A 22,757-nucleotide genomic window follows, 5' to 3' on the forward strand; every position below is an offset into this window, starting at 1 on the left:
TAGCAATTCTGCCTGCGATCCTAAATCGCTGTGTGTGAATGGGGCCTGAGCCTGCCTAGCTTATCCTAATGTCCTGGTATCTGGCAGTTCAGTTCCTGGCCGGTGAGCTGTACTTGACCCACTGACTATTTCTTGACTTTTAAAGAAGAAATCCAACAAATTCCCAGACCTTTTTGTTTTATTTCTATCATTATAGTCTTGCAGGAACTTGCATAGTTTTGTGTCCTTTTATTAATCTCCTGTTCCAGGTCTTTAATTGAAGATATCATGATGGTCATGCAATGTATGCTAAATACTTAGATATTGTGTAACCAAAGTTTTAAGTGCGTCAATTTTGAGCGTTATCAGCAACATTCCTTCTCTCGATCGCTCTCTCGATCGCTCTCTCGATCTCCCCCTCTATCTCTCGATCTCTCGATCCTGCAACCCCTCTGGTATATTTTTGCCATCCCATACAGTGCTCTTTCCACATAACTTTAATTTATCAAAATTGCTTCTACAGAGGGGGCGTGGCTAGCTGCAGAACAAGCTGGCTGCACTGTGAGGGAGCTCCATAATCACGGACATCCCTGAGCAACACACAAAGCAACTATAAAGCCCTGGAGACATACCTTGAATCTGGACAGCAGCAGGAACGCAGTGGACATGTCGGCCAAACGAAAAACCAGAGAGGGGCCCCGAAAACTGAGTGATTTCCTCGGTCCGTCCAGGACACAGGGGATTAAAGATGGCGCTGTCTCCCCCCCCTCCTCATCTCAGCACAGAACACGACATAGCTGACTCAGTAGAGGAAGAGGTGACACACAGTGGACAGCAGTGGAATTGCACCCCTTATGCAGAAAATGAACTAACAAGCCCTCTTAAACAAAAAAGGAGAATTTCTTCTGATGAAGGTAATAATCACTCACTAGGTGATAAATATATATCAGACACAAATCCGTATGACGAGAAATTGAATGCAATTCCCACAGCGGGACAACCCATTTTGGATTCTACCATAAAAGATATGATAATTTCCCTTAGAGGCGCACTACAATATGACATGTTAAATTTCATGCAGAAATCTAAAAAGGAAATTGATGCGCCAGGAGAAAGAATGGACTATGTAGAAAATAAAATGGGTGAATTCACATCTGCACACAATGAAATGGTCGATTCGCACTTTGAATTAGAAGATGAAGTTCAGCGCCTCAAAATGAAAATGGCGGACTTAGAAGATCGCGCCAGACGCAACAACGTGAAGTTCAGAGGCATACCCGAAAATGTTAAACCACCAGAACTGAAACGCTTTATTAAGGATATGATTAAAAAATTCATTCCACCAATCCCTCAACAGGAGCTAGAAATAGACAGAGCTCACAGGCTACCTAAACCGCCTCACATCTCAGAAAAATTGCCAAGAGACGTTATAGCCAGAATACACTTCTATGAAGTGAAAGATCAACTAATGCAATTCGCAAGACGAAATTCCCCACTACCTGACCCATACACAGGTATCATCTTGTATGCAGATCTTTCCCAAGAAACGATCTTAGCACGCAAAAACCTTAACTCAATTACCAAGATCCTACGGAATCACAGCATGATTTACAAATGGGGATTCCCTACAAAAATACTCGTAGACCATAAAGGCACCTCATACTCGATCAACAACTTGGAGCAAGGTCTGAAAATCTTGCGCTCATGGGGCATACTACCAAAAGATGACATCAACATATCGGATAAATCCGCACCTGGAAAAATGTCTCAAGACTGGCAGAAGAGTCACAGATGAACCCTCTATACATGGTAAGATAATATGCCCTGTATATAGTGACATGCTGCAATGTCTGGAGCTGAAAACCCCTCTAAAGTTATATGTCCAGGCTTTTCTCTTTGAAGATCAGGGATCCAAATACCTCATTTACCCCATATTATTTCCCTGTACCCCCTGGAAATTAGTACAAGTTCAATGTACACTAGAGTTGCCCTGCAACTCTTTCATTTTTTCTTCTACTTTCTTCTGTTTGTGTTACAAGACTATGTTTTACTTTTTAGTTTCTTTAAAATCACTTATACTGAATATTTGGTCCAACACCACCATCTACTGGCAGGAAAATATATCTACATCAAAACCATTACCTTTACAAACTATCTGTATAAAACATATTTGACTACCTACGGCAAATGCACAAGTAACTACAATGAATCTTAAGTCCTTTCACATTCAGCGAAAAGAGTTTAACAGTCCTTACAAAAGAAGAGCTCTGTGGACGGATGCCCTAAAATATGATTGTGACATCATGTGCATCCAGGAGACCCATTTCGCATTAAACAAAACTCCCAAATTCAACCATCATAAATTTCCTCATATCTTCACATCCAGCTGCAAAAAAAAAGAAAAAAGGAGTGATAACAGCAATTAAGGACACTATCTCTTTCAAGCAGATCAACCTAATAACCGACAATCAAGGCAGATACATAATTTTGGTGGCCTCAATAGACCATGTAATCTACACAATTGTAAACATCTATGCTCCCAATAAAAATCTTCACCAATTTATACGGAAGGTTCTCAAGAAAACAAGAAAAATACAGGAAGGAACTCTTATACTCTGCGGTGATTTCAATGCACCCATGGACCCCGTTTTGGACACATCCAAGGAAGGAACTATCTCCAGAAAAGGTTTATCTCCCATCTTTACCTCGGAAGACATGTATGACGCATGGAGATGCCTGCACACAACAGAAAGGGACTTCACTTTTTTTTCACAGGTTCACAAATCCTATTCTAGATTAGACCACTTCATTGTCGACAAGCTTCTCCTGCCAAAGATTGTCAAAGCTGACATCCACAATATAACCTGGTCCGATCACGCACCAATCACACTTGAAATCAACCAAGGGCTATCTTGCTCCAATAGCTACATATGGAGGAATAACACCTATATTCTTTCGCAGGAGAATCACTTGTTGGCTCTGAAAAAAAACTTGGAAGAATTTTTTGCAATTAATGATAAAGAACCGATAAATAGCACTACTCTATATGGTGTACACATAAAGCCTATGTTAGAGGTCTCCTTATACAGACAGCAACAAGGGGGGAAAAAAAGAAAACCAATACGATAAATAATATCTTAAAAGAAATAACCAAATTAGAAGAATTGCACAAAAAACAATCCCAAGATATTAACCTAGATCGCCGACTTACTCAACTAAGATCTGATTTGAGAGCCATTCTGATATCAGATCAAGACAAAATTTTAAAAAGAATGAAAATTAACTACTACTCCCAGAACAACAAAGCAGGGAAACTACTAGCCTCCCAACTCCGCCAACGCCAAATAAAGAATAAAATCCATAAACTAGCACACCACACCTCCGGTAAAGTAGTAATCAACCCTCAAGAAATAGCAGATACATTTGCACAATATTATGAGTCACTATACAATCTAAAAGAGGAAAGCAATACACCCCAACCTAACCTGGAAAATATAGCAAAATTCCTAGATAATATAAAATTGCCCAATATTGACCCTATAGACTTAGAACAATTGAATAAACCAATATCACCTGAAGAAACCCTTAAAGTAATCAAAGAATTGCCCAAAAACAAAACAGGAGCTGACGGCCTATCAGCGGAATATTACATAGCCTTTAAAGAAACTCTAGTTCCATATCTAACTAACATGTTTAATCATCTAGCTAACTCTAAATCTTTTCCCAAAGAACTATTGGAAGCAATAATAATAACAATTCCGAAGCAAAGACCCCTCATCCCCTCTCAATTATAGACCAATTTCATTATTAAATTCTGACCTAAAAATGTATGCAAAAATCCTGGCCAACAGATTGATAAACATTACCCCCTACCTAATAGGACCAGACCAAGTAAGATTTACTAAGGGGAGACAAGCACCAGACAGCACTAGAAGAATCCTTAACTTAATTGACCAAATTCACACTGATCGAACTCCCTCCGTACTTTTAGAATTAGATGCTGAAAAGGCATTCGACAGAATGCACTGGGCCTACATCTCCAACTCTAGCCAAATTTGGATTTCATGGATTTATCCATTCGGCAATTATGGCACTATACTCTCAACCTACGGCCAAAGTATTCACATCAGGTGTAATCTCTAAAACGTTCTCCCTTACTAACGGAACCAGACAAGGTTGCCCATTATCCCCATTAATTTTCTCCCTAGCAATAGAACCACTTGCAGAGTATATAAGATCAACCCCCGACATCAAAGGTATAACTATAGGACGATATGAACATAAAGTAGGGCTATTCGCAGACGATATTATACTCACATTATCTAACCCTACTTCTTCCCTGCCAGAAGCTCACAAATTATTAGAAAGATTTGGTGAGGTGTCGTATTACAAAATAAATCAAAACAAGTGTTATGCTCTCCCTATGAACATCCCTATGATGCTAATTAATACTTTACGCAAAGAAAATAACTTCAACTGGGACAACTCCACAATAAGCTATCTGGGAATACAACTCTCCTACCCACCAACCAAAATATACGAAGTTAATTTTCCCAACCTTTTTAGAAGTAGTCAACAAAGACCTACAAAATATACAAAAAACACAACTTTCCTGGGTGGGGAAAATAGCTGCATTTAAAATGCAAACCCTCCCTAAAATATTATACTATTTTAGATGCTTACCCATCCCAATCCCTGCCAAATTTTTCATACAACTGAATACAAAACTTAAAAAATGCATATGGAATGGGAAAAAACCCAGAGTGGCATTCTCCATTTTAACAACCAGAAAATCTTTAGGAGGGATGAACCTACCTGACATCAAAAACTACTACTATGCAACCCTATTAGATCAGATGAGATATTGGTTCAACAATAGGGAAGATAAACTATGTCTAAACATAGAAAAACAAGTCACAAAAAGACATGACCTGTATGCCCTAGCAATAGCTTACGCTATACTTCCAAAGATTAACATTCCCAACTTACTTAGTATCAGATCCACATTAATAGCTTGGAAACATATACTTTCAAAAACTAAAAATATCCAAAATAAAATAAAATTGATACCGACAGGTGCACTCAACTATTGTAGAATACGTCTAATTGTAGATGAATGGGTTAAGGAAGGTTTTCATCTTTACGGAAATCTACCCTTACAATACAAAGAGATCACTCTAACCAAACTGAGGAAACACCCCAGACTAAAAGAGTTCAATCTGACTGACCCTGTAGAAATCCCCTTAATTATATGGCAATTTTTCACCCGCCAAAATCAACAAATGATAAAGGGAATCTCTCTCTTTTACGATCTACTATCTACCCACCCATTTGACAACAAAAATGCACACATGATTAAGTGGGAGAAAGATTTAAAGCAAGAATTTACCTGGGACCAATGGAAAAAAGCAATCCATATAGCTAGCAAGTCATCAGCATGTATTGAACACTGGGACAATGCACAAAAAATAATAAATAGATGGTACCTGACCCCATATAAGTTAGCGAAAATATATCCCTCAACGTCTAATGAGTGTTGGAGATGCAACGATCAGATAGGAAACCTTTTACACATATGGAGCTGTAAAAATCTACATAGCTTCTGGAATTCAATTACTTCCTTTATAGCAGATCTCACAGGCATCCTAAATAAACTAAACCCAGCCACAGCTTTACTAGGTATCAATCTGGATATCTATCCTAAAGGATATAGAACAATTGTATTCCACACACTAGTAGCAGCAAGACTCGCTATAACCAGCCTGTGGAAATCCAAAGACACGCCCAACTTATCGACAGTTATAGCTAGAATCAATATACAGGCCCAATACGAATTAATGCTGGCTTATAAAAATTATTCCATTACTACGTTCAGAAAGAAATGGTTAGCTTGGACCACCCATCCTAGAGCATCCAAATACTTAAGAGTGTAATATTTAATCTATTGTCAAGTTTGAAATACGTCAAAGTCAGATATATGCTTACCCCAGCTGTAAAGTATTATCCTGGACCTACTTTATTGATCTGTGTAGCAAGTTTTGTTAAGTTCATTTAATTTCTGTATATATGTGTGTATATATACGTATATGTATATACGTGCATACATTTTCTGTTTATTTATGATTTTCTAGACACAAATAGTTAACTCAATTGGAGGCCTAGCCATGCCTACAGATTGAACCCGATAGGGGTAGGCTGGTACAGGCTACCAAGCACTGTATATTGTTATAAGAACAATCTCATGAACCAAGGTAACTCGGTTGGTTACTAAGGATTAATGTGACAATTTTAATCTGTACTGTTAAGTAAATACTTTTAATAAAAATATATTTAAAAAAAAAAATTGCTTCTACAGAATGTTTCAGCAGATGATGCCTCAGAATCTTTGGTGTATATCTGCATGATTTTTAATTGTCTTCTGTTTTATCCACCTTGTGATTTATAACATTGAGTTCCAATCCTAATGAATCTTTGCTGACTCCTGTACCAATATCATAACATGTAATACCAAAGGTTTGTTGTCCATTAGTATGTTTTGATCTAGCCCTATTAGGAACACCTGGCTAACCACTGTATGTTCCTACCAATGTAATTTAAATACATGCTGGTATTGTGCACAAAACATTCGGTCTTGCGCCACAGGTGCGATTATATCCCGTTAAGCAGAACATTAATTTATAGATTTACTCATGTAGCTTGTGGTAGGGCACATAAATTGCATTCAACTATATAGGGTGCACAACTAGACCTCTCAGAACAAGAATAGGTGAGCATTATAAAGATGCCATCAATTTAAATGCCAAGAAAAGCAACATGCTGGCAAGATGAGTTCCTGTTGGGTCTGACGTGTCTTTAAAATAAGTAAGGGGGGGGGGGTTAACTTATATTCTCTCCTAGGTGGGATGCAGCATTGGTTAAGACTGTTGATCACTCGTTTTTTGTTTTCAGTGAGAAGAGCGCAAGTGACGGTCGGTCACCGGCTTTGCTTTTCTCTGCCACTCCAGCACACACTAAAGCATTGGGCGGTTGTATGGGAAGGAGCAGCTGACTCAGCTGCTCAACAGCTCACTTGGAGTCTGAGCCAGCCGCCAGGCATCTGGGTGGATCCTACATTTTGGATCACTCCAGAGCCGGGACCGGCTGAGTCATGTCAGCCCACTATCGGCTGAATACAGGTCACATGAGTACTGAACTAAGCACAGTTCTTTCACCCATAAGAAATGGGGCCTAAAGAGCTTTTGCCCTACTTCTCTTTTAAATCCCACAGGGATGGTGACATGTATTGGAAGCTACTCAAACAAGAAGTCTGGTGGATTTTTACTTTATGCACTAGGATACCATACGGGTCACAACCATAGATGTGACGTGGATCTTTTGAGGTAATGATTCAAGCCATCGTGAAGCTATACATATATCAGTACTAGGGTTGTCCCGATACCACTTTTTTAGGACTGAGTACAAGTACCGATACTTTTTTTCAAGTACTCGCCGATACTGAATACCGATACTTTTTTTTAAATGTGTCCCCAAATGCAGCCATGTCCCCCCACAAATGCAACCATGTCCCCCCACAAATGCAGCCATGTCCCCCCACAAATGCAGCCATGTCCCCCCACATATGCAGCCATGTCCCCCCACATATGCAGCCATGTCCCCCCACATATGCAGCCATGTCCCCCCACATATGCAGCCATGTCCCCCCACATATGCAGCCATGTCCCCCCACATATGCAGCAATGTCCCCCATATATCCAGCCATGTCCCCCCACATATGCAGCCATGTCCCCCTATATGCAGCCATGTCCCCCCTATATCCAGCCATGTCCCCCCTATATCCAGCCATGTCCCCCCTATATCCAGCCATGTCCCCCCTATATCCAGCCATGTCCCCCCTATATGCAGCCATGTCCCCCCTATATGCAGCCATGTCCCCCCTAAATCCAGCCATGTTCCCCCTATATGCAGCCATGTCCCCCCATACCTAGATGCCGCCGCTGCATGGTTAAACAGCGTGCGGGGAACATCACAGCTTTCATTTGAATAGCTGTAGTATTCCCTGCTGCGCCGCGTATAGACACTCCCCCTTGCTCGGGATTGGACAGATCCCGAGCAAGGGGGAGTGTCTATACGCGGCGGGAAACACTACAGCTATTCAAATGAAAGCTGTGATGTTCCCCGCACGCTGTTTAACCATGCAGCGGCGGCGTTGTTGCGGTATGCGACGGGGTCGGCGGCGGCATTCGTTGCGGGGATGGGTGGGGGCAAGTATTCTATTTAGGTATCGGGGGTATTTGCGGGAGTACAAGTACTCCCGCAAATACTCGGTATCGGTCCCGATACCGATACTGGTATTGGTATCGGGACACCCCTAATCAGTACACAATCTATCTTTATGGTTTATGACAACCTAACTGAATTTTGATTTATACACTGTATATTTAAGACGTCTATTTTTATAACTGATATTTAAAGTGTGAATAGGAAGAATCCAATGGGTGTTCACTGCCCACTTCTAGATTGCTAGCCATGCACTCATCTACAAATTTATAGAAACAAATCAAATTCATGAGCACCAAATTGTTGTGTCTTGTGTCCAAATACTTGTAGTAGAGAAGATAATCCTTGCAGTATGTATAGTGGAAATTTATTTAATCAGAACTGGAATGTCACTTTTAAGTTTGTATGCTATTTAGTTGTATTTTAATGTGTGCATATAAATAAAAGGTAAAACTAGTCCTCAGTTTAATAAAGCCTAATTTTAAATACTTTTCTAGGCTGCTCATGAACGGTTAGCTGAAAATGACAGCCATGAGCTTTTACTCTTGTACAACATGTCTCAAGAAGCTGGCGTGTGGAAGGATCCAGTTCTGAGCGACATACTTAACAGTCAAATCCAGGACCCCCTCCAGGGTAACAACTTTAATTTTCTGATTATTTCTGGGCTCTAGATATCTAATGTGTAACAATATGCACTGTTAAACTAAGTTTCATCATCTATAACTCTTCTTCAGTTATCTTTTTTTTTTTCCTAGACTGGACAACTAATTCCCATTTTCTTAGCTTGTGTGAGCCAAATCATAGATCTAAATCTGACATTGTGTGATACCAAGGGCATACAACCAAGCTTAATTTCAATTAAGATAATTGCACTGACGGACAGAATGCCAAGGTTTCCTTTCCTGTAATCGTGTGGTATTGTGTTTCATGTGCGGGCTTAAGGCTGAAATACAGCACTGCATATTCACAGAACCTGTAAGGTTACTGGAAGTGATAAATTGTTCTGTTATGTATTCATGATAAAAGATAAGCTTATGTAGTTTGATATTGCTTGTGTCTAGAAAAGTGACCTCTGAATTGCGTTAACAAGCAGCGCAACACTTTTTAGGTGTGGTGGTTTTTTTTTTTTTGTTTTCCAACACTTTCCTTTGGACAGTAACTAGGATTGCTTTAGTTTGAGCATAACCTGAAATGTACTAATGACAAGCAAATGGTGCTGTTTTTTTATTTTTTTTTAAGAAATGTACTGAACCACCGAAGTCCAAAGTGTCATGTAGAAACAGCACCAGGACTCCGCTTCTCCTGTGGGTCCCAGCTGGCAAACCAGGTCCAGCAAGAAGCTCCTCTGTAGTAGCTCTCTGTTCCAGTGACTATAAGGCCCCTTTCACACGGACGGCTGTTTTGCCACAGTTAAAAGCACGGTTATTTTCTGTGAATACAAGACTCTAGGCACAGCGATCAGCTGCATTTGTACAGTGCGATTAGCAGCGTTTACATGCGGTTGCATTTAGCTGCGGCACAATATTGAACTGTGTTTGGTATGAATCATGAGGGGGAACTCCACGCCAAATTTTAAATAAAAAAACAGCATGGGTTCCCCCTCCAAGAGCATACCAGGCCCTTGGTATGGATTTAAAGGGGAACCCTACACCGAAAAACCGGTGTGGAGGTCCCCCCAAGAGCCATACCAGACCCATATCCAAGCATGCAGCCCGGCCGGTCAGGAAAGGGGATGGGGGCGAGCGCCCCCCTTCTGAACTGTACCAGGCCGCATGCCCTCGGGGGGGGTGTGCTTTGGGGCACCTTGTCCCCATGTTGATGAAGACAAGGGCCTCCTGGTCGTTGGTTGTCAGGGGTCTGTGTGCGGGGTGGGTTTATTGGAATCCGGGAGCCACCAGATCCCGACCCCCCCCCCCCATGTGAATGAGTATGGGGTACGTCGTACCCCTATCCATTCACCTGGGGGAAAAAGTGTCAAAGAAAACGCACTACACAGGTTTTTCAAGTAATTTTATTAGGCAGCTCCGGGGGTCGTCTTCCAACTTCTCCAGTCTCTGGTTCCTTCTGCCGGGCTCCTCCGCTATCTTTTCCAGCTCTTTTGCTAGCGGTGGCCCAGTCTTCTTCCTTCCAACTTCGGGGGTCTTTTTCCAACTTCTCCGCTCTCTTGCGGCGGCCCGGTCTTCTCCGTAATCTTCTTCCCTCTTCGACGTTGACACGACGCTCCCTCCCGCTGTAATGCCTGGTGCGCAACGATTTATATAGGCATTGGGCGTGGTCACCGGGTGATATCACCCAGCGACGCCACCCCTTATGTCACCCGGAGCATGATGGGACTGTGATGTCATAAGAGGCCTATATAAATCGTTTCTCAGCGCGCACAAGGCATTACAGTCAGTCAGTCAGTCAGTCAGATCAGTCAGTCAGTGTCAGCGGTGGAGTAGGGCGCTTCGGACCTTCCGCTTACGAGCCTGCTTCCACCCAGACCTGGCAGTCAGAGACCAGGCAGCTGCTAGGCTAGACGCTCCATGAAACAAGCTCCCTGGAACCTGGAATCAGCATCTCGCTCTCCACAAGGACTCCTCTCCTCCGCAGGTAAGACCCTGCCTCTCAGGGCCTGATATCCTGGGGATCCTCTGACGGCCGTCCTTATCAGGGCAGCCGTCACACAGACCCCACACTGCGGCTTTCTAGACTACTTTTCGCCGGCATCTATCGCCCGCACGGCCACCCGCTTTCTGGTGGTCCCAAATCACCCCCCCTGGGTGTATTTCCGGCGTTTTTGGGTGTTTTTTCACCCCCGCGCCAGCCTGCTTCATCTCGCGGCCGCCGCACCTTAGGAAAGTCCGCGGCTTCAGCCGCGGCCTACCGGCGCACCGCTCGTTTTTACCTTACCCTTAATTCCTAAGCACAGTTTGCTTTGGCTATTCACCCCCACATCCCCAGAGGCCCCCTGTTCAGCAACTTTATCGGTAAATAGCTTTTTTACCACGCTGACAGCCCCCCCCCAGCCCGGGTCCTGTGCTTTGCCTGGCAGCCATTATTTTGGTACACCCCAGCAGCAGTGACACCCAGCATCCCCCCCCCCTTTTTTTCCCCTCCACAAGCCGTTAGTTTTTTGATCCAGGGTTTTGTGCCGATCGCCGTCAGGGATCAGGAAGGAATTTTTTTTCCCTGCCGCAGCACATTGGCCAGCTTGCCCAGGGTTTTTTTTGCCTTCCTCTGGACCAAAAACCAAATCCCAATCCCCTTGAGCTAGGATTCTCGAATCCTCTCTCACCCTACGCCCGCACCCCAGCCCTTGGTGACTGGCAGCAATGGTTAAGTTGCGTTACTCTCCAGAAACCATTTGGGGTCTGAGACAATTCGCTACTACATTGCCTGCCGCCACCACAATAGCTTTAAAATCAGATCAACTTTTGAGGTTCGATCATCGATCGATCATCAAATATTTCAATCATTCAACACAGCTCAAGCACATATCATGTGCTTTGCTTAACACTAGATCAGCAGTTAAACACCGATCAGAAATCCATGATTTCTTACTTCAATACGATCTAGACTGCCTCTTTATTACGGAAAGTTGGCTGTCGGACGATTGCAACACCATTCTCGGAGAACTGGTGCCAGCAAACTATCGCATCTTAACGGAAAATAGAATAGGGCAAAGGGGAGGAGGACTGGCGGTGATTCATAAGTCGCATATTGCAATCATTAAACCGGTCCTCCAAAATCCTCTACCTTTTATGGAAACCCTTACGCTTCAACTTCAAGCTCACTCTCAGGAGACTGTTCATATTCTCCTCTGCTATAGGCCCCCTGGGCCAAAATCGCAGTTGATATCAGCATTAACGGAGTTCATTTCCACCTACACCCTTAGCGGTAAGCACCTTTTGCTGCTCGGGGATTTTAATTTGTGGGCTAACTCCTCACAGGATCCCATCGCGGATGCCTGCATCAACCACCTGGAAGGATTTGGACTTCAACAACTTATACACGGACCAACGCATGTTTCAGGTCACACACTCGACCTAATTTTCAGACAAAATCTGAAAATTAACATTGTGGGAAATGAACCTTTGCCATGGACAGACCACCATGCAATCAGCTTCATAATCCCCAGAACTCCATTAGTCAGGAAAGTACCCAAGCCGGTGACAATACACTGGGCTAGATCTCAGAGGAAGCTCCACTCGGAACTCTTCAGATCTACCCTGGGAAACCGAATTGGGGCTATTCCTCCTCAATTAGCAGCCTCAGATACTTTGGATGCCATTAATGCAGCTCTGCTACAGTCAGCCGACTTAGCAGCACCAAAGCGCAAACTCCGCAGCCGGGAAAAAAAGTCCAGCTGGTTCAATAACCAACTGTCGCTATTGAAGCAAGAGCGCAGGAGAGCGGAAGCCTCCTGGAAAAGAAGTCCGTCAGAAGACCATCTCAACATCTACAAAGCAGTAACTACGCGCTACCACAAGGAAATTTTCAAAGCCAAAAAACTTCACTTCTCCAGGGTGATTAACAGCGCAATGAATCGCCCTCGCGAACTCTTCAGGATGGTCACCCAGACCATGAATCCGGGATGTCTAGAAGTCCCCACTTCAGACACCCAAGAGTTCTGCAATGAACTATCGGATTTCTTCATCGACAAAATCGAGAAAATTCGGGTAAGTATTCGGCAAAACAATTCTCCACTCAGCCCCGTCTTCAATCAAAACAACGACCGAACGCCTCTACAATCAACTAAGTTCACTTTGGAACCCATCTCCATCGATACAACAAAAAAATTTATTGGCCTGCTGCGCAACAGCACAGCACCGAATGACATCATTCCCACCAAGCTACTGAAGGAATGTGCCGACATCCTGGCGCCTCCGATCACGCAGCTTATAAATCAGTCATTTAAGGAAGGCATAGTGCCTTCCCTGCTGAAAGAGGGCACAATTCTGCCGATCTTGAAAAAACCTAATTTGGATCCTATGGACCCAACTCACCGCCGTCCCATAACAGGTCTAAATGCTCTGTCCAAGATAATGGAGAAAGTGGTGGTAAATCAGCTGCAACAGCATCTGGACACCCACAACCTACTCGATCCATTTCAATCCGGGTTCCGTCCCGGACACGGGACAGAAACGGCCTTACTGAAAATATGGGACGATGCGCTTGAGGCCGCAGACGAAGGAGAATCATGTCTCCTGGTTCTGCTGGACCTAAGCGCTGCTTTTGACACAGTAGACCACAAATTGCTACTGAGACGACTAACAGAAGTCGCCGGAGTCTCAGAAGATGCCTTACCATGGTTCTCCTCGTTTCTTGGAAACCGATCACAAACAGTGAAACTGGGATCCTTCACATCTGAAAAACGCACGGTGACATGTGGGGTCCCCCAAGGATCCCCCTTGTCTCCAGTGCTGTTTAATATCTATCTTCGTCCTCTCTTTGATATTATCAGTAGCCATGAACTACTTTATCACTCTTATGCAGACGACACGCAGTTGTATTTTCGCATCTGCCACAAAAAGGATCATCATCTAAGATTAGAGAAATGTCTCTCTTCAATAGAAAACTGGATGTCTAAGAGTTATCTCAAACTCAATAATGCTAAAACAGAACTCTTTATCTTTGATGCCAGGCGGAAGAAACCACCGACAACAAACTGGACACCATCTCCCATTCTGGGACAAATCATCGCACCTAGCTCCAAAGTCAAGAGTCTGGGAGTCACGTTTGACACCTTCATGACAATGGACGCACAAATAGGGTCCGTAGTCAGCGGGGCGCACCATTTGATGCGCCTACTACGCAGACTGATTCCATTTATTCCTAAAGAAGACGTAGCAGTCGTGGTGGGAACAATCGTGAATTCCAGACTGGACTATGCAAATGCCCTTTACCTCGGGCTACCCAAGTACCAAATCGCTCGTCTCCAAGTCGTACAGAATACGGCCGCCAGACTGGTGACTGGGAAAAAATCTTGGGAATCAATCTCACCTTCACTGAGATCCCTTCACTGGCTGCCAGTGAAGGACAGAATTGCATTCAAAGCACTCTGCCTGACACATAAGTGCATCCATGGGAAGGCTCCTAGATATCTATGCGACAAGATCAAACTGCACAATTGCAGTCGCATTTTGCGTTCCACCGACCAAAATCTGGTCAAGGTTCCTATAACCAAATACAAGTCCAAAGGAGAAAGAAGGTTTGCTTTCCAGGGCCCCAGGCTTTGGAATGCCTTACCAACCAGCATTCGGTTGGAGCAAAACCACCTGTCTTTCAGAAGGCAGATCAAAACCCTGCTTTTTTGAAAGGCATGAGACTTAATCAACAAGCGCCCAGAGGCGATTCAGTTCGCATGTGCCGCGCTATATAAATTTTTCATTCATTCATTCATTCATTACAGCTGGAGAGATCGTTGAGTCAACATCGGAAGAAGAGAAGAGGGAAGAAGAGAAGAGGGAAGAAGATAACACAGAAGACCGGGCCGCCGCTGGTAAAAGAGCTGGAAGAAAGACAGCGGAGGTGCCCAGCAGAAGGAATCGGAGAGTGGGAGAAGTTGGAAGAAGACCCTGCAGTGTGCCCCCTGCCCCAAAGCACCCACCGCCCATGTTGAGGGCATGCGGCCTGCTATGGTGCAGGAGGGGGGGGGTGTCCTTTCCTGACCAGCCGGGCTGCATGCTCTGATAAGGGTCTGGTATGGCTTTTGGGGGGACCCCCACGCCGTTTTTTCCGGCGTAGGGGTTCCCCTTTAAATCCATACTAGACCCAAGGGCCTGGTATGCTCTTCGAGGGGGAACCCAAGACGCTTTTTTTATTTAAAATTTGGCGTGGAGTTCCCCCTCATAATTCATACCCAATGCAGCTGACACAGTGCACTGCGGTTATGTGCAGATAGCTGCGCCAAATCGTTCCTGGACGCAGTAAATTTTATTTTTTTGTATCTGCACCAAACCGCAGAAAAACGCAGTGTGTGAATGGGGCCCTAGGAAAGCATTGTGTGCTTTTAGCTGCGGTAGATAACTTGAGAATACGCAGCTAAAAGCACCATTCTATCCGCCTGTGTGAAAGGGGCCTTAACACAGTGCAACATTGTGTTTACATGGGAAGTGGTATCACAACACTTTCTGGCAGACAGTATGTGTGTGCTTTTACCACCTGAGTGTCAGATGCTCACGTTAACAAACACAATGTCATTCAGGATTTCAGCTATTGCAAAGCTTATAAAATGTCAAGTGATCCTGCCAGGGACTTACTTCCTGTCCTTAGGTGACAACACCACTGTATCTCAGCGGATCAGTGTTTCTTGCTCTAGAAAGGGAGTAGATTTTGACTACATAATACCTCTCCCTCTCGTGATGGAAGGTGCTTTTGAAGTCAACAGAGATAACTAGGGGCATTGCTATCTGATAAATTCCTGTTCTCTCTTCCTTTTCTCTACAAACCGTTATCAGCTCACAAGATTTACTGTCTGAGTGGATATTGCTGAACAGATACAACAAAATGCTTCTAATTGTATGTTTAACACATCATAAGGGAGCATACAAAATTATTAGGGTTTATTAGGGTTTACTTGCTCCTTTTTAATGTTGTAATAATTTTCTCTAAAAAATAGTTTTCCTGTGTGCGTTGGCAAAAAAAAAAAAAAAAATGCGAAGGTAGTGCACTATTTTTTGTTAGCCGTAGATTTGCATTGCTGTTGCTAGATCTACAAAGACTTCTTTATCAAAGAGAAGAAAAGGTGGCCCTCATCAACCCAGTGCATTAGTATGTAGATGAATGTAGCCAGCCACACACCCCCTGCTGCAGCCATGATCCTGATTTAAATTTGCTGCCAGTGATGGCCTTTCCTCTAGAAGTGATCCAAGCGGGTTCTAGAAATGCCTGATGACTTTTACAGGACATGGAAGGGGGCCCCCTCGCCGTTCCATTTCTGGGCTCTGCTGTGCGATCAGGGAGCCCATGTGTTGTATTCTGTCTGACCGGCTAAATACAGAGGATAAAGAGGCAAATTTATACCTGCCCCCCACTGTGAGGAATGAAACACCAAGAGATGAAAATTTCCTCACCTCTGTTAACCAGCTTGTAATCTGATCAAACCAATCTGGGTTTGATCAGATGCTGTTGAGGGCAGAGGAGGGATCTGGGGTCTAATAAACTCCAGATCTCTTGGTAAAGAGTACCTGTCACTGCTTTTGAAGCAATAAAGTGAACCCTTTTTTTTTTTTTTTTTTTTTAAAGAACAATGTAAAAAAATACATAAAATTTAAAGCCCTCCGCCTGTTCGTGCTTATGTGCAGATATGAACGTGCATGTAGGTCCTGCATGTGTGAACTGTGATCGCACACCACACATTGAGGTATCTCCACAAACGTCAAAGCAATAATTCTAACACTAGACCTCCCATTTTGAACTCTTAAACTGGTGGCCTGTAAAGGCTTTTAAAATGTCTCCTATGGAGACTTTTTAGGTTCAGCAGTTTGTTGCTATGCCACTGGCATGCGTAATTTTTGAAGCGTGACATTTTAGGTATCCATTTACTCAGCATAATGGTCTTTATATTGTACCAAAATTTTGTTTATGTGCACTAAAACTTATTTAGTATTTTTATTCCTGAAAATTTTGCCCAAATATCGTACGACATAAAAAAAAAAAAAAATGCAATGCCCACCATTTTTTTCTCCATGCTTTCACAATATATTGGGGGTGTTGAGGAATCTTCTAGCAAGAACATGCAAGATTTAATACGTATGAGAGAAATGTCAGAAGTGGTCTAGACAGCAAGTGATTAAATGGCCTCATTGCCCTTTTTGTTTCATTTGCCTGAAGTTTTGGATGGAAAGGTTTGCTTTAGGCCCCTTTCACACTTGTGCGACTTGTGTTACAACTTGGCACCCATCCACAATTGGGGATAACGCCCCTAGCGTTCCTCACAACCTCCCAGGTCTATTGTGACCAACATAGAAAATTTGTCCTGTGAGTCCTTTGGGCATCTGGACAATCACCTGTATGTATACACATCAGCAGGTCTTGGACTTCACCCAAGTTCCACTACTCGGGAGCGTTCTCTGTGAAGCTATTATTATTTACCTTCTTTTGCATATTTATGCATATGAACAACGCTGGGGAGATCCACATCTACTTTTATCAGCGAATGTCAAATCTCGCATAATATCCACTCCTGAAGCCCCTGATGATGGTTTGATACAAACCAGAAACACGTCGGGCAGCATCTACCATTTAGAGAGTTTTTTTGATGTTACAGTTTACGTTGTGTATTGTGTTATGTTCTGTTTTTTCTTTTTGCCATCCAGCACACGCATTGTTTTTTGGTGATTCCATATGAATATGGAATATATTTTATGTCTTTATGTACTTGGGTGCCGAATGTGCGTTCAGAGCCAATGTCAATAGGTTCACCTTGCCCTAATAAACATACTTTTTATATCTATATTGTGTTTTGGCCTTCAAAGTCCCACTCGGGGGGGGGGGGGGGGGTATATCTCTCTTTTCGTATATATTAGGGATGTGGCCAATATCCCAATCCCAATTGGGATATCCCAATATCCCAATTGTTGGATTCAGTAGCACCTCCTCCTATATCTGTGTTACAACTTGGGACTGTAACCCCATAGATCTGTACATTATACCGTATACCCCATAGATCTGTACATCATACTGTATACCCCATAGATCTGTACATCATACTGTATACCCCATAGATCTGTACATTATACTGTATCCCCATAGATCTGTACATCATACTTAAAGGTGCAACGGATCGTCGCCTCCGGCGTAGGCTCTTTACCACGTGATCAGCCGTGTCCGATCACGATGTAAACAGGAAGAGCCGTTGATGGCTCTTCCTCACTCGCTTCTGACAGACGCGAGTAGAGGAGAGCCGATCGGCGGCTCTCCTGAAGGGGGGTTCGCGCTGATTGTTTATCAGCGCAGCCCCCCCCTCGGATGCCCACACTGGACCATCAGGGAACGGCAGGAAAAAAAATAGATGCCTATTAGTGCTAACAAGCTGAAAATTTGCTTGGGCAGGAAGGTGCGTAAGTGCCTGGTATGGAAGTGGTTAAATCTGACTTTAATGCGAGTTGCGGTCCATAGACCTCAAGTTTAGACAGGCATTCCCTGAAATCGCAGCAAAATTATGTCCATATTGGTGACAAAATCGTGGTAAAATTGCGCTACTTTCAAGTCGCAGCAGTGTGAAAGGGGCCTTGGGTTACATAATAATTGCAATAATTTGTGGTTTATTAGTGATGCACAATATCCTTATCACAGTATTGTTTTTACATATATGCACGTGTCATGTTTTGGTTTTGTGGCTGCTGTGTAGCATACTTCTGAGGTTCATTTATTTTAAACCGCTGTATTTCTATATCTAAAACTGACCTATGTTTTTCCACAGCCGATGGTTTTCTGTGTTTGGAGGGCCCATTGCTACTGGAGATGCGAATTAAGCGACTTCTTAAACTCGGCAAAGTGGCTGAGGCAACATCCCTGGCAAAATTATGCTCCGACCACCCAGAGATGAGCAGGAAAGGGCACTTCAAACAGCTCTACCTGAAATGTCTTTGTGCGGCCTCACCAAACATAAAGCTTATAGAAGAGGTCTGTGTTTTTTTTTTATTTATTTTTTTGCCTACAATATGCCCAGCTCTTTCTCCTGCTAATCGTTTTAGGTTTCTATTTGGCACTTTGTTGAACAAAATCATATATTCAAAGTTGTGGACTTTCCCAAATAAAGGGTATCTGCAGTAATTTTTGCTCTAAAGTGGTTTGAATAGGAACAATTTGTTTTTAGTAATTTTTTGTTTTGTGAAAGAATTCTGAATATGAATTACTTTAATTCTGAATAAAAGAAAATAAACTTTAATATGAATTCAAATGATTTGATACCTGTATACACCACTTCTGAACCTATTCCTAGACTTGGCAACACAACATGTGCTGCTATTGTTGGAAATTGGCCCTATATTTTACATGCTTTCTGAGCCCTGTCATATGTCTGTTGTGTTCTTTTTGTTGTGGATACATATACTAATTTTTATTTTGTATTTTTTTTCTGTAGATTGCCAAGGTAGATTGTAAGGATGCATTGGAAATGATCTGTAATCTGGAGTCAGAGGGGGATGAGAAAACCTCACTTATACTGTGTGCAGCATTTCTGTCCCGACAGCTACAGTTTGGGGAAATGTACTGTGCATGGTAAGTTTTGAACTAAATGAGCATTTACAAAACTTTTGAGCGAAATGCTAAAGTAAAGTTTTTTTGAATATTTAAATGAGTGGGAAAGTGCAAAACTAAAGTGGGCTGAAAAGTAAATAAATTTAACAGATTTCCCCTATCCGCAGTATACTGCGTGGATGGACAAATCTCTTGCGGTGCCTAATGTATTCTGACAGCAGCTGCATCTGGTTGGATTTGGTGTCTGAAAAGTTTCTGACCAGCTCCTTCTATTTTTCAATTTGTGTAGTGTATGGCCAAATTCACACCGCACCCTTTTTAGTATGCACCATAAGGTACCTGTCTAAACGTCCTGTCCTTAAAAATGCACCTCTATTACAATTTGTTTTTATTTACACTTTTGGCATTGAAGTACAGCTGTGGTCAAAAGTTTGGAGAATGACACAAAAATTAACTTTCACAGAGTCTGCTCATTGCTTTTAGATCTTTTTGTCAGATGTTACTATGGTATACTGAAGTATAATTACAAGCATTTCATAGGTGTCAAAGGCTTTTATTGACCATTATGCAATATTTGCAGTATTGACCCCCCTCCCCCAAGACTTCTGCAATTCGCCCTGGCATGCTGTCAATTAATTTCTGGGCTACATCCTGACTGATGGCAGCCCATTCTTGCATAATCGATGCTTGGAGTTTGTCAGAATTTGTCTGTTTTTTTTTTTGTTCACTCGCCTCTTGAGGGATTGAATAAAAGTTCTCAATGGTCTGGGGAGTTTCCTGGCCATGGACCCAAAATGTTGATGTTTTGTTCCCCAAGCCACTTGGTTATCACTTTTGCTTTATGGCAAGGTGCTCCATCTTGCTGGAAAAGGCATTGCTCGTCGCCAAACTGTTCTTGGATGGTTAGGAGAAGTTGCTTTCGGAGGATGTTTTTGTACCATTCTTTGTTCATGGCTGAATTAGGCAAAATTGCGAGTGAGCCCACTCGGCTGGGAAGCAACCCCACACATGAATGGTCTCGGGATGCTTTACTGTTGGCATGACACAGGACTGATCGTAGCGCTCACCTCATCTTCTCCGGACACTTTTCCAGATGCCCCAAACAATCGGAAAGGGAATTCATCAGGGAAAATGACTCCAGTCCTTAGCAGTCCAATCCCTGTACTTTTGCAGAATATCGGTCTGTGCCTGATGGTTTTTACTGGAGAGAAGTGGCTACTTTTCTGCCCTTCTTGACACCAGGCCATCCTCCAAAAGTCTTCTCACTTTGCATGCAGATGCACTCACACCTGTTTGCTGTCATTTCTGAGCAAGCTCTGCACGGGTGGTGCACCGATCCCGCAGCTGAATTAACTGTAGTAGACTGTACTGGCCCTTGCTGGCCTTTCTTGGGCACCCTTAAAGTGGGTGTTAAGCCAAAAATAAAAACCTCCCTTTCTCTCTGTAACATAACGTTATGTGCCCCTGTGCCTGTGTTAAATTAAAAAAGATGCCAGTCTGTACCTATATCAGATATTCTCCTGGTGCTCCAGTGACTCCTCGGCTCTCTCCTCTGCCTGGCTGACAGCTATAGCGGGTGGGCACTCCCGCTGACCTCAGCTGGGGGGGGGGGAGCCTAGGAGTCACATGAGCGCTGGGAGACACTCTGAAAAAGGTATAGATCGGCATCTTTTTTGTATAGCATAGGAACATTAAGTTACAGGGCGGATGGGAGGTTATTATAATAGCAGGAGGAGAAGGGGCGGGCACTGACACAGAGCAGACAGGGAGGGTGGTGGAGGACGACAGAGCAGGGCTGCGGATGATGGAGGTGCGTGAACTGTCCAGTGTCAGGTCTCGGCAGCCATGATAAACTGTGGTCAGTTTACAGGGGGAAGGGTATAGGCAGGCAGGATCATAGTTTTTTTTAGGTGATGGAATGCTGTAAGGGAACAGAATCGGTTTATTTTGATTTTACTTATTAATTTATTGGGATTAAGTTAAGTTAATTTTTATGGCAAAGAGGGACTTTGCAATTACAATTCATCTGATCGCTCTTCATAACATTCTGGAGTATATTCAAATTGCCATCATAAAAACTTGCACAGCAGTCTTTGAAAATACATTTTTGTGTCGTTCTCAAAACTATTGGCCACAGCTGTACTTGAGTGGCCATGTAATCTGGGCCTTTTTAAGCAAAGAAATACAGCTACTGTTGGCAAGTACCATAAAGTCAGTAAGTTGATTTTCAGTGCCAGGTTATTGGCATTAAAAATCATCTCTAACTTTGTCTATATTACCTCGGCCTTATTTCTTTGCTTCTTAGATTTGGGTGGTTTTAAAGTAAAACTAAAGGCAAGATTTCTAATTTTACAGTACAGGACACAGGCAGTATAAGCATACTTCATGTTTTTTTAAGCATGTATGTTCAGGTGATTGGACACTGGAAAAGCTTTAGAGGACATGCCATCTGGGTGCCTCCCCTATAACTCTACCACTCTGCGAGTCCACAGATTGTGTTAGTGTCTGAAGGTGATGAACTATTGGTGGGGGTAGCTAGGATCAGATTTGGGTACCCTAAAAATATTTATTTTATTTTTTATCCACCCTGGTTGCAGGCGAACAAGTTTAAACTTGTAGACTTGGCTTATGTTTCCTGGTGCAAGGCTCAGGATGTCCATCCATGCTCCTTCTCAGTGGTTTGGATTTTGGACTTTCTTCAACAGTATGTTGAGCAAAAGCTTGCCCTGGTAATTTTAGGCCCCATGTACACTGCTGCTGCTAAACTGACGTTCAGAGGCAGTTGGGTGCTTTTTTTTTCCAACTGCCCCTGAACTCATTCAATTTTATTTTATGTGTACATGTACACAGGTTCGTTTACTGTCGTTTTTAGGCAGTTGCGTTTATAGGCCTTTTTCTTTAAGGCAAAAACATAAGTTCAGACGCTGACGTTTCAGACGCTAAACTCGGTAAACTGTGCTTAGCCGCGTTTCGTTTATAAGCGTTTTCTTGTTTTTGGCCATTTAAAAAAAAAATTAAACGTAGGTTATCATCTGTCAAGTGAAATCGTTCAGGAGAGGTTGTAAAAACGTCCCGTGTACATGAAGCCTTAAAGGGGTTGTAAAGGTTTTGTTTTTTATTTTCTAAATCGGTTTCTTTAAGCTAGTGCATTGTTGGTTCACTAACTTTTTCCTTCGATTTCCCTTCTAAGTGTTTTTTTTTTTCTTTGTCTGAATTTCTCACTTCCTGTTCCTCCTCAGTAAGCTTGCCCCTACCATCCGAGCGTCTCCCCGCAGGGATATAGTCCCAAGGGAGGGGGCGAGCACGCTTACTAA

The 22,757-nt window shown here is 43.0% G+C and overlaps 1 protein-coding gene across 2 annotated transcripts in view; it reads left to right on the forward strand.

The window, feature by feature from the left end:
- Positions 1-22,757, forward strand: part of ZNF292 (zinc finger protein 292) — a 110,633-nt gene that overhangs the window by 59,397 nt on the left and 28,479 nt on the right. For both annotated transcript variants that reach the window (XM_040350070.1, XM_040350069.1), the window contains exons 4-6: positions 8,754-8,889; positions 18,665-18,867; positions 19,328-19,464. In XM_040350070.1, the coding sequence (XP_040206004.1) occupies positions 8,754-8,889; positions 18,665-18,867; positions 19,328-19,464 (476 nt within the window). The remainder of the gene's footprint in view (positions 1-8,753; positions 8,890-18,664; positions 18,868-19,327; positions 19,465-22,757) is intronic.

The sequence above is a fragment of the Rana temporaria genome, chromosome 4 (genome assembly GCF_905171775.1).
Source record: "Rana temporaria chromosome 4, aRanTem1.1, whole genome shotgun sequence".
Lineage (NCBI taxonomy): Eukaryota > Metazoa > Chordata > Amphibia > Anura > Ranidae > Rana > Rana temporaria.